The 18,667-nt window shown below is 40.7% G+C and overlaps 5 protein-coding genes across 5 annotated transcripts; 1 reads left to right on the top strand and 4 right to left on the bottom strand.

The window, feature by feature from the left end:
- Positions 1 to 3,223: 3,223 nt before the first annotated feature.
- LOC137788923 (B-type lectin plumieribetin-like) lies at positions 3,224 to 3,692 on the bottom strand. Its single transcript, XM_068582108.1, has 2 exons — positions 3,603 to 3,692; positions 3,224 to 3,463 (listed from the first exon to the last, which is right to left on the bottom strand). Exons 1-2 carry the CDS (start codon positions 3,690 to 3,692, stop codon positions 3,224 to 3,226), a joined length of 330 nt encoding a protein of 109 aa, XP_068438209.1.
- A 3,552-nt stretch (positions 3,693 to 7,244) lies between these two features.
- On the bottom strand, positions 7,245 to 8,030 carry LOC137788876 (B-type lectin plumieribetin-like). Its single transcript, XM_068582027.1, has 3 exons — positions 7,949 to 8,030; positions 7,701 to 7,794; positions 7,245 to 7,584 (listed from the first exon to the last, which is right to left on the bottom strand). Exons 2-3 carry the CDS (start codon positions 7,788 to 7,790, stop codon positions 7,324 to 7,326), a joined length of 351 nt encoding a protein of 116 aa, XP_068438128.1. The 5' UTR covers positions 7,791 to 7,794; positions 7,949 to 8,030; the 3' UTR covers positions 7,245 to 7,323.
- Positions 8,031 to 10,749: 2,719 nt separating this feature from the next.
- On the top strand, positions 10,750 to 18,264 carry LOC137789011 (B-type lectin plumieribetin-like). The gene is made up of 4 exons (XM_068582244.1): positions 10,750 to 10,805; positions 17,457 to 17,598; positions 17,752 to 17,845; positions 17,965 to 18,264. The coding sequence occupies exons 3-4, from the start codon at positions 17,756 to 17,758 to the stop codon at positions 18,223 to 18,225; spliced, it is 351 nt and encodes a 116-aa protein (XP_068438345.1). The 5' UTR covers positions 10,750 to 10,805; positions 17,457 to 17,598; positions 17,752 to 17,755; the 3' UTR covers positions 18,226 to 18,264.
- On the bottom strand, positions 11,296 to 14,745 carry LOC137788878 (uncharacterized). The gene is made up of 4 exons (XM_068582030.1): positions 14,406 to 14,745; positions 12,841 to 12,951; positions 12,624 to 12,725; positions 11,296 to 12,069 (listed from the first exon to the last, which is right to left on the bottom strand). The coding sequence occupies exons 1-4, from the start codon at positions 14,700 to 14,702 to the stop codon at positions 11,977 to 11,979; spliced, it is 603 nt and encodes a 200-aa protein (XP_068438131.1). The 5' UTR covers positions 14,703 to 14,745; the 3' UTR covers positions 11,296 to 11,976.
- On the bottom strand, positions 15,661 to 16,690 carry si:ch1073-406l10.2 (uncharacterized protein LOC100536977 homolog). The gene is made up of 4 exons (XM_068582243.1): positions 16,452 to 16,690; positions 16,222 to 16,326; positions 16,008 to 16,109; positions 15,661 to 15,912 (listed from the first exon to the last, which is right to left on the bottom strand). The coding sequence occupies exons 1-4, from the start codon at positions 16,641 to 16,643 to the stop codon at positions 15,823 to 15,825; spliced, it is 489 nt and encodes a 162-aa protein (XP_068438344.1). The 5' UTR covers positions 16,644 to 16,690; the 3' UTR covers positions 15,661 to 15,822.
- Positions 18,265 to 18,667: the final 403 nt, after the last annotated feature.

Below are 18,667 nucleotides of genomic sequence, written 5' to 3'. Positions count from 1 at the left end.
ATGGAGCCGCCTCAAAAAACAAATGTGTATGCTAAATCATAGCTTTATATTCATGTATATGTATATGGTCGGTTTGTAAGGTCATGTCATGTTTTCACAGTTTTTATCCAAATTATCAATAAAGACCGTATATTCTAGTCTGGATTCCTGCGTTTTTATTTCATGGATCTGCTGTTAGCTATAACTGCTAAGCTAACTTCTAGAAGCAAGAGCAGAATATATACACATAAAATTGAATTTAAAAAAAAAGATGAAATGTTAGCAGTAAGGTGAGTTTCAAATTCTCATATGTCTGCTGGTTCAGCTGAGATTAAAATAAATCCTGAGAGCGGTCCTTACCTGCTGCAACAGGAGGTTCAAATTGCCCTGCAGGTCTGTTGATATTTTCAGGTCACCAAATGCTGAGCTTTGGAGCAAGGCCTTAAACCCTCCAAAGGTTTTGCTGGGTGCTCCTCTCTGTCCGTTGGGCTTTGAGGCTTTCAATATGCCTCTCCAACGCTTCTTCCACGGCTCCAAATGTTACCTCGATGATCCATTTATTTCAGTTAAACATTTTACTAATTTAAAAGTTAAAACAACTGCAAATGTTTTTTTCAGAAAAATCAATATGGTTAAAACATGTAAATAAAAAAAAAAGTGCAATAGTGTGGGACATCTCTGAGAAGTTGTAGACAGAGAAGGTAAGACATGAAATCAATTTTAAAAGTCTCCTGTTGTGTCTTAACCTTGAAGAGAAATGAATTGATGAAAGATAACTCTTCCACTAAACATGTACAGGTTGCGATGTTAGTGATAGTATATGTAGACACAGAGACTTCATTAGTGTGACATCTTGTGGTGCCTTGTTGCCATTGCAATAACGTCTTTCATCACTTCAGTTTTTATGACTCATTGGCGTACATTATTTCATCAGATGTATTTTTTGCATAAGAATGTCTGTCTGTAAAGCACAGGGCTACATGATCAACTTTTTTAATTCCTATACGTTTCCCGTCTTCGGTCAGTTGAAGATGGCACAAGCTGCTCTCCAACAAGCCGGTGCCGGTGTCCCACTTGGGAGCGTCAGCCTCGTGGTGCATCACCAGGTGGCAGTCAGCCTGCATGCACAGGCGGGCAGCGTCTGATCCGTCAGTGTTTAAAGTCCACACGGGCTTCCAGCCGTAGAGGACAAAGTTACCATCATCCTGCAGGCAGGAGAAGAGACATTTAACTGTTATCCAAACAATATCACTCCAAAATATAAAGTTGTCAGTTCGCATTTTAACTTAATAAATGACTGGTGAACATGAGATTTGATGAGTCTCTTGAGTAAATCTGAGTTACTCAAATGGAAGACAGCCTTCCACTGCTTGTTGTTGGGCAGCAGATAGTCTCCCATGCAGAGCTCACTGTCTCTGGACAAGTAGTTCCTACTCATGACTCTGAAACAAACAAACAAAACAAGAAAACATTGATGTTTTAAGTCGCGCAAACACTGAAAATGTATTTACGCCTCATGTTTTGGGAGTATTACCCCCTTGAAAGCGGCACCAGTCCGTCTGTAAGCAGAAGGGAAGGAGGTGATATTGTCAGCTGGTCTCTGCCGCTTTATATCATCTTATTTTAATATAGTGTGTAGTGGCTCTTTGACTGTAATCAAACGCAAACTTGAAACAAACTTGAAATAAAAGATCAGTTAGGCATCACAGAGAAGAGTATACGCCTTTTCAAGTTTATTTAAACTTAGCAATCACAAAAGGAAACAAATCTCGGCTCCTTCTGCTACTGTTCCTCTGGTAAAACAACATCGACCCTCCCAAGTACACACTGATCCCATAACTGCGTACGGAAAATTAAATCTTTAACTGATAAATAGATTAAATAGATTATAAATTAGATGCATGAGGGCAAATTTAAGGTTCAGAAGTCTTTGTGTAACTGTGGATTATTTCTCCACCTTTTATGGGAAATCTATCCCAGCAGGTTCTCAAAGAGGATCATAACAGTGAGATGTTTGACATCACTGTATTCACATAAGCCAAGGTCACTGCAGAGGCTGATAAAACATTTCCATGTGGCTCGTGTGGAGAAATGTAAATGTGCTGCAGATACAGTAAGTATTGCACATCGCAGAGTTGATTATACATTTGGAATGCAAACTTCACCTAATCTTTCTTTATCTGGATGCTGGTAAAGAATATAGTTGTCTCTGTAAGAGACAGACCGTTCAGTTATATCATCATTTTAGAGGTTTAGTACCTGCTGGCTGTACTATAGAGTCTATAGTACAGCCAGCAGGTACTAAACTTCTGACCTGAAGGGAAACTCACCAAACTCACCAAACCCTCTCAAACGTTCATGCCAACGTTGGTTTGGAGGGTTTAATTGAGTTTATTAAAGATGTTTCTGACATTATATTGTGTATTTTGAGGGCTAAGTACGTATAAAACTAGTTTTGTTTGAATGAACTGCACTCATGTTCAATAATGTATTTCTCTCCTCAACTGCAAGTCACAGAGATGCTTTAAAGCTCGCTGTTTGCCATTTTGAACGGTTGCCATCTTGTTTTTTACGGCCGTATGACAGTGAGATGGTTGAAGATCTCACAAGCATAACCTTTTTCTGTTTTAGGTTTATTTTAGTCGATCAGAATTAAATCATGTTGTGTATTAAAGCGGACAACATAAAATCAAAAGGTAGATATTTTTCCCGTGTGCCGTTATAATTTCTAAAATGTTTGCACACATTTTTCAAATCAGAACTTAAAATCATCCTAAGACTATGAAGAAAACTATTGACTGTAATTTGGAGTGTTAAATAGTCTGTTAACATTGTCATGTATAAGAAATTGTAAAGAAAATAAGACACATGTTTTATACACCTAGAATAATTATTAGAGTCATCTATGAAATATTTAATATACAATTGATGAATTTTATAGAGTGTAGTGGTTATTTGTCCGTCATCAAACTTGTAATAAAAGGCCGGTTCGGCATCACAGGGTTGAGTAATACGCAGAAATCCATTGTCCAGAATCAGGTTTTGAATTTATCAAGTTTATTTAAACTTAGCAAGCACACAAGGAAACAAATCACGGCTCCTTCTGACACAAACAACTTTATTTAATTCCAGATTACATACTGCAGCAGGCGCGTTTACTGTGATTTACTCAATAACCACAGAAATGACTTTCACCCACAGATGGAGCATTTCATTATGGGATTATGGGATGACCTCCGTGGCTTTAAGAGCTCCAAATCTTTTTAGCTTCCCTGTACAACTCCAGTTTCCCGTCATCGGTCAGTTGAAGGCGGCACATGTTGCTCTCCATCATGCTGGTGTCGGTGCTCCACCTGGACTCGTTATTCTCGTTGTACATCACCAGGTTGCAGTCAGCCCGGAGGCACAGGCGGACAGCGTCTGATCCGTGAGTGTTTGATGCCCACACGGGCTTCTTGTCGTAAATGACAAAGTTGCCATCATCCTGCAGAAAAAAAGACATTTGATTGTTATCCAAACAATATCACACCAACATATAAAGTTGTCAGTTCACATTTTAACTAAACAAATGACTGGTGAACATGAGATTTGATGAGTTTCTTAAGTGAATCTGAATTACTCACCTGGAAGATTGCCTTCCACTTCTCGTTGTTGGACAGCAGAAAGTCTCCCCTGCGGAGCTCACTGTTCTTGGACAAGTAGTTCCTACTCATGATTCTGAAACACAAACAAACACAAACTTCAAACGACTAAATCTGTGAAGTTGTACCTGGATGAAAACTACAAATGCTTGACACATGTTTTTGGCATTTCAGTCAAAGCAAAAGTGTAGAGTACTCACCAGCCTTGAGTGTCCCACACCAGAAACCTGTGAGCAGAAGTAGAAGTGAAATTCATAGGTTGTTGCTCCATCTTTATATTACTTGAGCTGGAGGTGGAGAGGAAGCAAGAGGTGAGGCATGCCTGCTTTTATTTGTATCTGGATAGATGATCTTAGGTGAGCAGTCCTGTTTACCGTCAAACTTGTATGAAGAGTGTTTTACTCTTTTCTTTTTCCGGCACACATTTCCCAAATTTGAATTTAAAATCAGCTGTTCACCGTGCTGAAGACGATGAAGAAAACTATTTACTGTAATTTGAAGTGTTAAATAGTCTGCAAACGTCATATATCAGAATTTGTAAAGGAAATAAGACACCCTACATGTTTAATGCACTTAGAATTATTATTAGAGTCATATATGAAATGTTTAAAATACAATTGCTTATTTTAATATAGTGTGTAGTGGCTCTTTGACTGTAATCAAACGCAAACTTGAAACAAACTTGAAATAAAAGATCAGTTAGGCATCACAGAGAAGAGTATACGCCTTTTCAAGTTTATTTAAACTTAGCAATCGCAAAAGGAAACAAATCTCGGCTCCTTCTGCTACTGTTCCTCTGGTAAAACAACATCGACCCTCCCAAGTACACACTGATCCCATAACTGCATACGGAAAATTCAATCTTTAACTGATAAATAGATTAAATAGATTATAGATTAGATGCATGAGGGCAAATTTAAGGTTCAGAAGTCTTTGTGTAACTGTGGATTATTTCTCCACCTTTTATGGGAAATCTATCCCAGCAGGTTCTCAAAGAGGATCATAACAGTGAGATGTTTGACATCACTGTATTCACATAAACCAAGGTCACTGCAGAGGCTGATAAAACATTTCCATGTGGCTCGTGTGGAGAAATGTAAATGTGCTGCAGATACAGTAAGTATTGCACATCGCAGAGTTGATTATACATTTGGAATGCAAACTTCACCTAATCTTTCTTTATCTGGATGCTGGTAAAGAATATAGTTGTCTCTGTAAGAGACAGACCGTTCAGTTATATCATCATTTTAGAGGTTTAGGACCTGCTGGCTGTACTATAGAGTCTATAGTACAGCCAGCAGGTACTAAACTTCTGACCTGAAGGGAAACTCACCAAACTCACCAAACCCTCTCAAACGTTCATGCCAACGTTGGTTTGGAGGGTTTAATTGAGTTTATTAAAGATGTTTCTGACATTATATTGTGTATTTTGAGGGCTAAGTACGTATAAAACTAGTTTTGTTTGAATGAACTGCACTCATGTTCAATAATGTATTTCTCTCCTCAACTGCAAGTCACAGAGATGCTTTAAAGCTCGCTGTTTGCCATTTTGAACGGTTGCCATCTTGTTTTTTACGGCCGTATGACAGTGAGATGGTTGAAGATCTCACAAGCATAACCTTTTTCTGTTTTAGGTTTATTTTAGTCGATCAGAATTAAATCATGTTGTGTATTAAAGCGGACAACATAAAATCAAAAGGTAGATATTTTTCCCGTGTGCCGTTATAATTTCTAAAATGTTTGCACACATTTTTCAAATCAGAACTTAAAATCATCCTAAGACTATGAAGAAAACTATTGACTGTAATTTGGAGTGTTAAATAGTCTGTCACCATTGTCATGTATAAGAAATTGTAAAGAAAATAAGACACATGTTTTATACACCTAGAATAATTATTAGAGTCATCTATGAAATATTTAATATACAATTGATGAATTTTATAGAGTGTAGTGGTTATTTGTCCGTCATCAAACTTGTAATAAAAGGCCGGTTCGGCATCACAGGGTTGAGTAATACGCAGAAATCCATTGTCCAGAATCGGGTTTTGAATTTATCAAGTTTATTTAAACTTAGCAAGCACACAAGGAAACAAATCACGGCTCCTTCTGACACAAACAACTTTATTTAATTCCAGATTACATACTGCAGCAGGCGCGTTTACTTGATTTACTCAATAATCACAAAAATGACTTTCAGTAGGAATGACTACGCAATGGAGGAACTGAAGTTCTTGAGAAATTTTTCCTGAGAAAGCCTAACCGGCCTTTTATTACAAGTTTGATGCAAGTTTGGATTGGATTATGGACAAATAATCACTACACACTCATGAAATTCATGAATTGTATCTTAAACATTTCATAGATGACTCTACAAATAATTGTAAAACATGTGTGCTGTCTCATTTTCTTTACAATTTCTGATATATGACAAAGTTTACAGACTATTTAACACTCCAAATTACAGTAAAGAGTTTTCTTTATTGTCTTCAGCACCATAAACATCTGATTTGAAGTTCTGATTTGGGAATCGTGCGGTCGGTCCACCAGAAGATGGCAGGCAGAGAGCCAGGAAAGGCAACTGAGAGACGAGAAAGTCCTGGTGGCAGTTTGTTGTGTGATGCAGCAGCGTAGAGTCCGAGATAAAATGTGCCTGCTGAAAAATAAATATTTTATCCTTTTTTTGCATACGGAAAAAATACATGTTTGACTCTAAGCTATGAGCCTGAACCTTTTATCTCAACAAACCTCCCACAATATAAGACCTGTCTGACTAGCTAACTAAAATACCTGTCATCTGAAAGAGGGTGATGCCTCATTAAGGCGGGACGCTGCAGACCTTTCAGGTCCAGGGAGGATGAAATGGAAACACTCTCCTGTGACAGTGATATGTTGAAAATGTCAGTCACTTGGCTGGCTGGCAAATGTTATTGCACAATGAGGGATGTCATCAGGTCCAGCAGATTTACTCTGATTTAGTCTCATCAGAGTGACTTAAATTCTGTAAAAAGATTGAGTAATATTCAGTGATTAAATGTATTACTTTAAGTTAAACTCCTGAACAAACACGCCCCTCCTGGTCGTTCGCATGTGTCAGATGTACTCTTCTCTTTATCGATCACATCCTTTGCCTTTCCGCTGTTCTGACTGGAAAGTGTTGTGTTTGCTTCCCAACAAGTCCACACACAACATTTTTTATTGGCTTGATTCCCCCTTTGGCAGTTCATAAACTGCGAAGTCCATCAATGCTGCAAACTCACGACACGAAGGCATTTAAAACATATTGCTGACTTACTCCTCATAGAGTATTTTAACATGATTCTGCTACTCGTACCCGGCATCAGTCTCTTGCACTGAATGTGATCCTCCGTTAGATGATACATTTAGTTTAGTGTATGACTATAACACAACTCTTATTTTCACTCATTTTCCATTTGTTGGTTGTTTTGAGTTCATTGTGGTTCAAGTCCAACAGTATCGATTCATTACGTTAAACCTTCACTCTGTTTCAAGTCAAAGTGTTTCATTCACAAGGCGCTGAGATGCAGAGACACTTTTAGCCTGATCATCGCTCACTACGAAGAGAAGGAACAAACTCATGGATGCATTGTGAAAAAAGGTCTTTTATTTGATCCCACATGACACAGAAGGAAGGTTTCCTGGTAACTCAAGCGGACGATCAAACACGACGTTCACATGCAATGAATCACTTCATGCCTTTGGATTTGCCAGAGTTCCAAACCTCCTCACATTCCCTGTTCACCACCAGGTTTCCCTCATTGGTCAGGTGAAGACGGGACATGTTAGATTCAGGCTTGGAGGAGTTTGTGTGCCACCTGGCCTCGGCATTCTTGTTGTACATGACCAGGTTGCAGTCGGCCTGCATGCACACGCGGACAGCGTCTGACCCTTCAGTGTCTGAAGCCCACACGGGCTTCCAGGCGTAGATGACAAAGTTACCGTCATCCTGCGGGCAGGAGAAGAGACGTTTGACTGTTTTAGATTCATTTACTTTCACGCAGACCAGCGCTCATGTATCACACGACATAAGTATCCGGAGCGCACACATACTCAGTTACTCACCTGGAAGATTGCCTTGTAATTCCCGTTGTTGGATACCAGATGGTCTCCCCTGCGGAGCTCATCTTCTTTGGACAAGTAGTTCCTGCTCATGATTCTGTAACAAAAAAGAAAGTCTCTTATTTCAATCTAAAACACTCAACATACATTAATAACACTTGTTCAATGAGTTGGTTTGCAACGACTCCTTCATCCATGAAACACAGAAACGTACAAATGCATCAATCAGTAGAAAGATGTAGGATACTTACAGGGTTGAAGGTCCAGCGACAGTCAGGCTGCAAGCAGAGCAGAAGAAGTGAAGTGCAAGAAGCAGAATTCACTCCATCTTTATACACCTCGGCTGGGCCGGGGGTGGAGGGAGACGGGGGACAGAGAGGGACGTGTCCCGCCCTGTCAATCATGAGTTTGACAAGAATCACACACACACACACACACACACAGTGACACTCCCCTTCCAGGCAGGATGCAGTGTGGAGAGATGTAAATTATGATAATGAGAGTTTTTGTCCCCAACAAGTCCACACACGACATTTTTTATTGCGCTCATTCCCCTTTTGGCAGTAAATTCTTAATCCTGTTTGAAACTGCAGAGTCCATCAATGCTGCAAACAGACAGCACGAAGGCAAATTAAAACATACTGCTGATTCACTCCTTATAAAGTATTTTAACAATATGGTATTGCTACTTGTACTTCATTCTTCCACCACTCAGACCAGCTCCAGTCTGCTGTACTGAATGATAATGTGATGCACCATTAGAGGAAACGTTTAGCTTATTTTCATGTTGCTCCTCTGTGTTAAACTACTGTTTGACGATAACACTCATATTTCAACTAATTTTCCATATTTTAATTGGTCTAAGTTCATCACAAACGAGGCTAAAATCACCCAGTGTATTGATTCATTACTCTGCTTTCAGTCAAAGAGTTGTTTTTTATAAGGAGCTGAGATACAGAGAGCCTGATCATAGCTCACTACAAGGAGGAGGAAACTCTTTCATGCATTGTGAAAAACTTATTTTTATTCATGTAACAAATGTTTTCACTTTCTCTGGTCACCGGTTTCCCTCCATCTGTCAGGTGAAGGCGGCAGATGTTACGTTTGGGTTCGGAGGAGTTTGTGTGCCGCTTCTTTTAAAACAGGACAGTCCGCATGTACAGAAAGAGGGACAAATGTCTGTCAATACTTATCAGTGATTGACACCTTAATTAGCTACCGATACTAATAACACACAAAAGAAAGAGCTCCAGGAGATTCAACTACCTGTGAGAGAGGGACACTTTCCAAACTCACGAGAAATGTCAAACGTGCAGAAGCTTGACATTTCTCTTCTCGTAATTACAAGTTATGCCAGGATGTCACTGAGTGCAAAAGTCCCCACCCCCAAAGCTTTTGCAGTCTGAGCAGTCTGTTATTAGCCTCACAATCACTGAACAGCCAGACAGGTGTGTGGCCATTGATTGATTACGTGTTTACCCCTGCTTTTACTATTGCTAAATAGTTTATAGTTATCATAAAGTGCTACCGATGAAACATTTAGTTTGTGTTCATGTTGCTCCTCTGTGTTAAACTGCTAATGTATGACGATAACACTCATTTTTCAACTAATTTTTTACGTTTTAATTGAATTAAAATCACCCAGTGTATCGATTCATTACTCCGCTTTAAGTCAAAGAGTTGTTTGTTCACAAGGAGCTGAGATACAGAGATCATAGCTCACTACAAGGTGGAGGAAACTCTTTCATGCATTGTGAAAAACATATTTTTATTCATGTAACAAATATCTACGTTTAGGTTTGGAGGAGTTTTTGTTCTTGTTATACATGACAGTCTGCAATACACATTTGTCAAAAGGACTGACAGATGTGAAAGAGAGACAAATGTCTGTCGATACTTATCAGCAATTGACACCTTAACCAGCAGCTAACACCGATAACGCACACAAGAAAGTGCGTCAGTTGCTTCATCCAGAAAGACACTTTCCAAACTCACAAGAAATGTCAAGCACGCAGAAGCTTGACATTTCACTCTTCATAATTATAAGTTATGCCAGGATGTCACTGAGTCCAGTCGTCGCCCCAGTTTACCAAAGCTATTGCAATCTGAGCAGTCTGTTACATGTTATTAGCCTTTCAATCACCGAACAGCCAGACAGGTGTGTGACCATTGATTCCTATTATTTTCATGTGAATTAATTGCAGACAAATGGGAATCCACAGTTTATGAAGTGGCATCTGTGAGGCCTGGATCCTGCAATATAAAGGCAAAATTTTGTATTTGAACTGAATGCTCTTATGACTACGCAACTGGAGTTTTGTGAATTATATATATAGCTAAGTGGGAAATGTATGCCACCTGCTGTTCCAAATATGTACATGTGCTCAATTGTCTGAAAGTATATAAGTATAAGTGCAGAGACACAGGATTACAAAATAAAACAGGAAACAGAAAACTCAAATCGTGACAGCTCATGAACATGGGCATGGTGAAAGTGGCTGTGATTTGTGCAACATTGTATTTTCCACAGATTTTTATTCAGCAATAATATTTTCTCCACTGTGCTGAGCTTTAGGCGTCTCCTTTTCTGGCTGACAATTCCCACAGCTTTTACAAAAATGTGTTCACATGGAACAGATGATGCAGGTATAGCAAGATATCTGGATGACAATTTCAAAAGGTGGGAATAAATTGACGCTCTTGTCATCCAGTATTTAAGTGGGTCCTCAGATCTTCCCAAGTGTGGTTCTTTCAAATACCCAGGGATACAAAAAGGGACATTGTTACAGTCCCTTTTTTTCTGGTGGAATTTGTCAGTCAGGTTCATCTTTAAATTGTTGGCCAATTTAGCACCAATGCCATGAGGCCTTTGAGCACACTGTCCAGCAATTTAATGTGTTAACATTTGTTCCCTTTTTTAATAAAAATGTCTTTTATTTGCGTTACGGGAGTCGGTGCATTTCCGGTTGCGCTCTTATTTCAATCGGTACAAAACCGGAAGTTGAAAGTAATAAACGGGACAAAATGAAAAGTTCCTTTCACGACGGTAATAGTTATTAAAAGGCTACGGATGTGTTTGTTTTAGCACCTGGCCGATGTGGGCACAAGGTTAGTAACTGTTTAAAGTTCATTGTTGAGAAAATACTCTTTTAAATTGTTACGGTTTTTGTTTGTGTGAGTGGTTAAGCTAACCAACCGCTACTTCCGGTTCTTACGGCGTGTTCAATAAACATTTAAGAACCATCAGTTAAAGACTCCGGACCATAATTCAGCCGGGGATGAACTTAAAGTGACAAAAATAAATATATTGTTGCTGCTGGTGGAGCTAAATTGACCTCTATGGGCACGTTATACACCGAGTGCAACGTCCTGCCATCAAAGTTTAGTGGTTGTGTTCATTTTGTTGTGTTAAGTTTGCAGCAACGGTCTTATCCCAACACGTCGTCATTCTGAAATGGGCCTGTCTGAATGAGTGCTTTTATATTTTTGCTTTGAATGCATGACTTTCACTTGTTACAAAGCGGTTTGTGGTATTATACGGTTACTTTACAAAGAGCTAAGTAATAAATTCACCACTGATAACATGTAGTAACATGTACAGACATTGAAGTTTATTGCACTGTTCTGTGATGTACAGCTTGCATTCTTGTTAAAAAAAGCAAAAGCAAATGTTACGGCAGTGATACAGGGATATTAGATGATATATAACATCTTTCAATTGTGGATTAAATAGCTTTGTGCCAAACGATTCACAATGTCAAAGTCTGGGTGGAAATTAAATTGGATGACAGCCCAGATAATGAACAAAAGTTAAACTAAAATCTCTGGAATTATCCCTGTTTGGTTTGCATGCCCTCGAGTACTGAATGAGATCCAGCATGACTATTTGGGCGGATATCTATGAGAAGTAATTCAACATATAAAGAATGTGGACGACAGGTTCGCATGACAGGAGAAAACCCTTTTTCTTTCTTTCTGTTTTTATTACATAATGTTACAACTGTAAAACTGACTTTATGAGCACAATGTAATACGTGTCAGAGCAGAGAGGAGCTTAAAATGAGAGCGAATCACCAGCGTTATCTTAAGAGAACATAACAAACAGACACTTTTGCAAGTGGAGATTTGCTGATTTTGTATTTTCGTACGATACGGGAAGCGTTGCAGGAAATGACATTTGGCATTTCACCTCACTGTCGGGAAATAAGCGTGCATCATGCGAGAGCTGCAGATTATTCGGCTGCTTTCTTACACAATACGTTATTTTGTGCTTTTATTGTCAGTTTGTGTCAGTAGACACAGCCAGCAGCGTAGGAGCTCCGCTGTTGTAGTTCATTCTTTTGCAGTGCTCCGTCCTGGTTGTACTCATTTCCTGAAACAAGAGAGTAAACAAGTTTGTATGTCAGAAAAGAAGCAACACACAGACAGCAATCATATCAACAACACACACAGAGCAAGATGCAGACCAGCGTGAGCGTCAACGCAAAGGGAAAGCATGTTGCATATACTCTCCATATATATATATATATATATATATATATATATATATATATATATATATATATATATATATCCTGCAGACTGTGCTTTATTCACCTCACCAAACTGCTGTTTGGTTTCTAAGTGAGTGATTTTGCGTGTCAATTATTGGTTAACATGTAAAAGATATGGTGTAAAAACATCAAGAGAAGTTGAAAATGAACCATGAAATATATAAAACAACTTCAGGCACCACAAACATGTCGTGAGACATAAAGCATAAAGCATAAAGAAGTGTGTTTTAATTCAAGAAAATGTTTTTTAAAAAGTCATGGGATCATCATAATCAGATAAAAAGTACTCACAGTTGCTTAAAGGTGTTCATAATACAAATCTAAAAGCTAAAACTTTCAGAGAGGAGATAAAAACACAGGACTTGATCGATACCTCCGTGAGTCTCGGTCTCTGGATGCAGTGGACGTACGGCTTGGGGATCGACTCAATCTGCGCTTCAGCTGTTTTGTAGCAAACTGCGCAGTCGATCAGCGGCTGTGAAGTCATTCAAAAACACTTTTTAAAAAGCATCAAGATGTTGTACATAGATTTGAAATGAATCCTCCCCTTTTTTCTTTTTTTTTCTTTTTTCTTTTTTACATGCACTCACTCTGTCGTTCCTGAAGGGGCACGTCTGAGGGTTGGACGCCGTCGTTCCTTTGGCACACTTGGTGGGTTTCAGGTAAAAGTGGTGGTAGAAGTATTTCACCCCGAATCCAGACTGCAAAAGACCAGAAGGTCATTTTCATATACTTTAAAAAAAATGATTATTGAGGAAAAACAAAGTACAAACGATCAAGGCCTCTTCAATTTACAGGAACGCTTCTACCTCAGTTAGAGCAGACAACAAAATGAATCCAATAAGGACATGTTATGTATGTTTAGACAATAAATTAATAGGGCTATCTCATTAACTTGGCAGCGTTCTTGTCTTGAACATGTTTCTGTGACTTACTGAAGTGTTTTATCTCTTCATATGGTTCAAATTGGGTTAAGTCTCATCAGTATCATTAATGTTTAAAACATGTCCACAGTAGCAAACAACACTGTTGAGAACAAAAGTGTAAGTTCCCGTTTTCTCCACAGACTTCTTGTTTAACTTCAGTGACATGCTGACAACTCAACTTCTCAGTGACCAGCTCAGCAAATCACTGCAGGATGAGTCACAGTTGCACAATTATTCACGTCAAAATTAAAGCTCAGTTTCATGAATTTCTCTGTTGGGCTCATCTCTTTGACAAAGCAAAGTCCTGTTTTGGTACAGTTTGAACTCGGACACTCGAGGACTTTGACACTTGAGAGTAAACATTTTGTCGTTTTGGGTCGCGGTCGTTCAGTCTCAAAGGGTCATGTGATCACTTAAACACTTGACACTTTAGTACAAACAGGTTTTGCTGTTACTGTGAACCAAAGTGTTGCACTAATCTTGTCTATCCAGGTGTTCCTGTTAAGTTGACCCTTGACCCTTTAGCCCCATTAAAGACCTGAATTCAGGCATCCAGAATATGTGAAATCCAGTTAAAAAAGACTCAGTTTTTAGGTTTACAAGTCTTTCCTGTTTTGGCTCTAATGAAGACTCAGTACTGTGAAAGCAGACCAAGTGAGCACCAATCTGGGTCTGGCCTTTAAAAGTTGACAACTTCATCATTCAAAGCTACAACTTAAGTCCACTATCAGAGAGAACAGATGAAATAACGCTGTCTCTCCCTCTGCCTTTCTGATCCAACAGCCAGCTGCTTACAAAAGAAAAGTTATTCAACATTTCAACGACTAAATATTGAATGCAATAATGGGAAAGCGATCGTATCATAAACCCCTAGAAAGTTAGGACGCCTGGTTTCAAATATAGAGAGCAAATAATTTCCCACCATTCAATGAGAAAATCCACACTGGCAGATATCAGAGTGAAGCTGATGGATGGTGGGAAAGTGTACATCTTTACTCTTAATCTGTACATTGAGTACAGCTCTATCTGCACGACCAACAGTAAAAGCAGATCTGAAAACCAGTGTGGACTGGAGTCGCCCGAGGGCGGCGCGGGAGTGCCAACACGAGTAAAGCCAACCGAAGCATCTTCATTCCCTCCTGAGGACTTTCAGGAGGAACTTTAAAAAAAAAAGCTTGACCCCCCCCCCCCCCTTCCCGCCTCCTGAAAAGTTGAACTCCCAGGTCTACCTCGATGTCTGACTTCGCCAGGCTTCTCAAGAAGCGAAAATGGTGGTGCACCCCGGCGTGCGTGTTGAGTTGATCCAACGCCAGATCCACTCCCTTCCTGTAGTCAGCGGGCAGCGCGTGGTAAGAGTCCTGCGCCCGGGCGGAGTACACAACGGCTCCGGCACAAACCAGCAGCAGCAACCCGGCGGCCATCTTCATCCCGAGTTGTGTGAGCAGAGCGGCTCGGCTCAGAGGGTGAACTCCTTCCTCTGTCTCTCTCTCTCTCGCTCTCTCTTCCCGTGGTGTCAATACCCACATGCAACAACAAGTCCGATTATGCAACTGTGCAACCACAACACGGCGGCCATCAACGGGCTGCGTTCCCTATTTCATCTGCAACTTCCCCGAACGCTCCAAGAGGGAAATCTGGTCTTAACTAAACATATCCTCCCCAGCGGGGAGTTTCCACAGACGAAGTTGCTTCACAGAATTACTCTCATATCCTTTTAATGATTTTAGTTGTTTGTTTTGTTTACAATGGAGACTTTAATATTCTTTCATTTTTTTAAAAACAAGCCCAGCATGCCATGTGAAGCGTTCGGCCCCAAGACAAACATGGAGGTCAGCGGTGAGCAGCGGGGGGGCGAACTCTTTTGGCTCGGCTCCATCTGCTCTATTGTTGTTTAATTAAAAGAGAAGTGGGTCAATTATCAGAAATGTGAGGTTTTTCCTAGAATTTACTTCATAAAGCAACAAGTGCTCGTCACTATCCCTGCGTCGCACACACACACACACACACACACACGGTGCTTTTTGTTTTAAACTGCTGTAGCCTGTCGAGCTGAAGCTCGTTTGACCTACTTTGTAAGTTGTTTAGTGGTTTACCAGAAGGGTTCCCAAGCTGGGGGTCGCGGCCCCTCCAAAGGGTCACGGTATAAATGTGAGGTGTCGTGAGGCGATTAACGGGGAACAAATGTTGTCGTACGAACTTGTTCGGACTCTTCTTTTGTTAAATTAAAAGCAAAAGTTGCGTCACAATCGCCCCGATGTTCCAGCGGACATTGTTGGTTAAAAAACTACTTATTCATCTTACATGTTAGTTTTGTTGCGTCTGTGTTTTTGTGTTGTGTCATTTTAGTTGAATATCTTTTGTTTTTGGTCTTTTCACAAAAAGAAGAAAATGGAGGAATCGGCAGCCTTCTCCTTCTGAAATACCGACCTTATAGTCGTTCATACTAGTGAACGCATTGGATAATAAAAAACCTTTCACAAATTAAACTTTATTGACAGATTTGTGACACAAAGTGAAACTAAATTCTAACACATTTCCATGGAAGTAAACAAAACATTGCTGATATAAAAAATATTACTCAAACGACATAAAAAAAACCTACAGAAACAACACTCGAGCACATTGACATAAAAAAAAAACACAAGTTCACTTTGTTCCTGTTGAAGCCAGAAGAGTTGGGGTTCCACTGCTGTACCCCATTGTGTTGCAGTGATCCACTCTGACCGTCTTCATGTCCTGCAAAGAGAAAAGTGGGGGAAAAAATGTCAGACACAACGTTATGAATTCATATTCAGATTTGAGGGCTTTTGTCGTGAAGAAGACGGACCGACCTCGGTAAGAGCAGGTTTGTGGACGCAGTGAACATACGGTTTGGGCTCCTGTTCAATTTCTCCTTGGAATGTTTTGTAACAGACGGCACAGTCTATCAGCGGCTGCATGAACGCACACGCACAGACACACACACACACACACAGACAAGTCAGTGCAGGCCTTCCCAACTCAAATTCCTCCCCTTCGCAGTGCAGTAAATCAGTTCAAACTCACTCTGTCGTTTCTGAAGTGGCAGGACGAGACGTCGACGGTTCCTTTCTGACACTTCGTGGCCTTAAGGTAGAAGTGGTGGTAGATGTAGGTCACGTCGAAACCCGGCTGGAGGGGAAGAAGATTAAATCTGAGCAATCGTCAACCAGCCTCGAGGGGGACGTGCTGTGGAACGATCCTCACACTCATTTTACTCGCTTCCCGTAAGACGAGTGAAAAACAAACTTAGTTACCTCGATGTCTGACTTCTCCAGACTTCTGAGGAAGAGGAAATGGTGCTGGATCCCATCGTGAGAGTGGAGCTTCTCCAGGGCCAGATCCACTCCCTTCCTGTAGGTCTCGGGGAGTCCATCGTAAGCCCGATGCGCATGAGTGGAAGAGAACAGGGCTCCGACGCCGAAGAGCAGCAGCAGTAACGCAGCCATCTTCCTCCACTGCGTGTGTGACAATGGGAAGCGAAGGGGGGATTACGCAACCGCCCACCCACTCTGTTGTTTTCCTGAACATCCCGTCCTCATCCTTCCCCCCCGCGGGAGCACACTGGCTGGAAAACCCAGAACGTTGCTTCTTTTCCTTGACTCTCTGTTTTTGATCAAGTGAGAGCTCGACTTAGAAATCGTAAAAGCGTTCTTACGAAAGCAAAATGCCCCGTCAGGGCCCCGGCACACTGCAACTGATACAACACATGCAGAGAGATGCACAAAAAAGCTTTTGTTTAGGTGATGTGTGGGATGAGGCGAGACTTTAGGGACGCAGATGAAACCATTTGAGCATTTTGAGAGAGAACATGTGAACAACTCAGATATGTGAAGTGTGGCAAGAGGTCCAGGAGACGCTTCTTTTCTCCTCGTTTATCATTTGAAGGATTATTAAATGCCAGAAGAGGTGTAATAACCTAGTATTCCTAGTAGTTTTAGCACTTCTCATAAAAGTAGAAAAAGGTTTCAAAACTATTCTTGCAAACCAAAAAATAATCCTGCATGTCCGGCTCAACCTGTCGGAGAGCTCTGGGGCTAAAACTAAAACTCAATAAACCCAAATAGTTTTTTTAGGAGAGCTAGCAGCATTAGCATTCATGTGAAGTTGTGTTTTTAACCACTTGGTGAATAATACTCCAATATTCACCGTTAGAGTTCAGTGGGTTTGAATGAGTAAAGTAAAAAGTCATCACTCATCAGGTTGCATCTTTCCTCACTATAACCTGTAAGACTGATTCTTGTCAAACTCATGATTGACAGGGCGGGACACGCCCCTCTCTGTCCCCCGTCTCCCTCCACCCCCGGCCCAGCCCAGGTGTATAAAGATGGAGTGAATTCTGCTTCTTGCACTTCACTTCTTCTGCTCTGCTTGCAGCCTGACTGTCGCTGGACCTTCAACCCTGTAAGTATCCTACATCTTTCTACTGATTGATGCATTTGTACGTTTCTGTGTTTCATGCATGAAGGAGTCGTTGCAAACCAACTCACTGAACAAGTGTTATTAATGTATGTTGAGTGTTTTAGATTGAAATAAGAGACTTTCTTTTTGTTACAGAATCATGAGCAGGAACTACTTGTCCAAAGAAGATGAGCTCCGCAGGGGAGACCATCTGGTATCCAACAACGGGAATTACAAGGCAATCTTCCAGGTGAGTAACTGAGTATGTGTGCGCTCCGGATACTTATCATGTCGCGTGATACATGAGCGCTGGTCTGCGTGAAAGTAAATGAATCTAAAACAGTCAAACGTCTCTTCTCCTGCCCGCAGGATGACGGTAACTTTGTCATCTACGCCTGGAAGCCCGTGTGGGCTTCAGACACTGAAGGGTCAGACGCTGTCCGCGTGTGCATGCAGGCCGACTGCAACCTGGTCATGTACAACAAGAATGCCGAGGCCAGGTGGCACACAAACTCCTCCAAGCCTGAATCTAACATGTCCCGTCTTCACCTGACCAATGAGGGAAACCTGGTGGTGAACAGGGAATGTGAGGAGGTTTGGAACTCTGGCAAATCCAAAGGCATGAAGTGATTCATTGCATGTGAACGTCGTGTTTGATCGTCCGCTTGAGTTACCAGGAAACCTTCCTCCTGTGTCATGTGGGATCAAATAAAAGACCTTTTTTCACAATGCATCCATGAGTTTGTTCCTTCTCTTCGTAGTGAGCGATGATCAGGCTAAAAGTGTCTCTGCATCTCAGCGCCTTGTGAATGAAACACTTTGACTTGAAACAGAGTGAAGGTTTAACGTAATGAATCGATACTGTTGGATTTGAACCACAATGAACTCAAAACAACCAACAAATGGAAAATGAGTGAAAATACTTGAATTTTGAGAGGAAAGATGTGAACTCTGATATCTGAAATGTGTTAAGGGTCCAGGAGACGCTTCTTTTCTCCTCAGTGCCTCCAGGTTGGGAACCACTTATCTAAGATATGTCAAAGTTTGTGCGATAAACTTTTAGCACTTCTCA

This window comes from Clinocottus analis, unplaced genomic scaffold (genome assembly GCF_023055335.1).
Source record: "Clinocottus analis isolate CAN_PGR_092001 unplaced genomic scaffold, fCliAna1.0.p SCAF_18, whole genome shotgun sequence".
In the NCBI taxonomy this organism is placed as follows: Eukaryota; Metazoa; Chordata; class Actinopteri; order Perciformes; family Cottidae; genus Clinocottus; species Clinocottus analis.
Note: the sequence above shows the minus strand (reverse complement) of the source record. Positions and strands in the feature narration are given on the sequence as shown.

Coding starts and splice junctions, on each gene's coding strand:
- LOC137788923 (XM_068582108.1), bottom strand. CDS start 3,692: ATGAGTAGGAACTACTTGTCCAAGAACAGTGAGCTCCGCAGGGGAGAC. Junction 3,464..3,602: donor AGTGGAAGGCAATCTTCCAG/GTGAGTAATTCA, acceptor TTTTTTCTGCAG/GATGATGGCAACTTTGTCAT.
- LOC137788876 (XM_068582027.1), bottom strand. CDS start 7,790: ATGAGCAGGAACTACTTGTCCAAAGAAGATGAGCTCCGCAGGGGAGAC. Junction 7,585..7,700: donor ATTACAAGGCAATCTTCCAG/GTGAGTAACTGA, acceptor TCCTGCCCGCAG/GATGACGGTAACTTTGTCAT.
- LOC137788878 (XM_068582030.1), bottom strand. CDS start 14,702: ATGTGGGTATTGACACCACGGGAAGAGAGAGCGAGAGAGAGAGAGACA. Junction 12,726..12,840: donor GCCCCTTCAGGAACGACAGA/GTGAGTGCATGT, acceptor ATGACTTCACAG/CCGCTGATCGACTGCGCAGT. Junction 12,070..12,623: donor AGAGACCGAGACTCACGGAG/GTATCGATCAAG, acceptor CTCTTGTTTCAG/GAAATGAGTACAACCAGGAC.
- si:ch1073-406l10.2 (XM_068582243.1), bottom strand. CDS start 16,643: ATGGCTGCGTTACTGCTGCTGCTCTTCGGCGTCGGAGCCCTGTTCTCT. Junction 16,110..16,221: donor GCCACTTCAGAAACGACAGA/GTGAGTTTGAAC, acceptor GCGTTCATGCAG/CCGCTGATAGACTGTGCCGT. Junction 15,913..16,007: donor ACAAACCTGCTCTTACCGAG/GTCGGTCCGTCT, acceptor TTCTCTTTGCAG/GACATGAAGACGGTCAGAGT.
- LOC137789011 (XM_068582244.1), top strand. CDS start 17,756: ATGAGCAGGAACTACTTGTCCAAAGAAGATGAGCTCCGCAGGGGAGAC. Junction 17,846..17,964: donor ATTACAAGGCAATCTTCCAG/GTGAGTAACTGA, acceptor TCCTGCCCGCAG/GATGACGGTAACTTTGTCAT.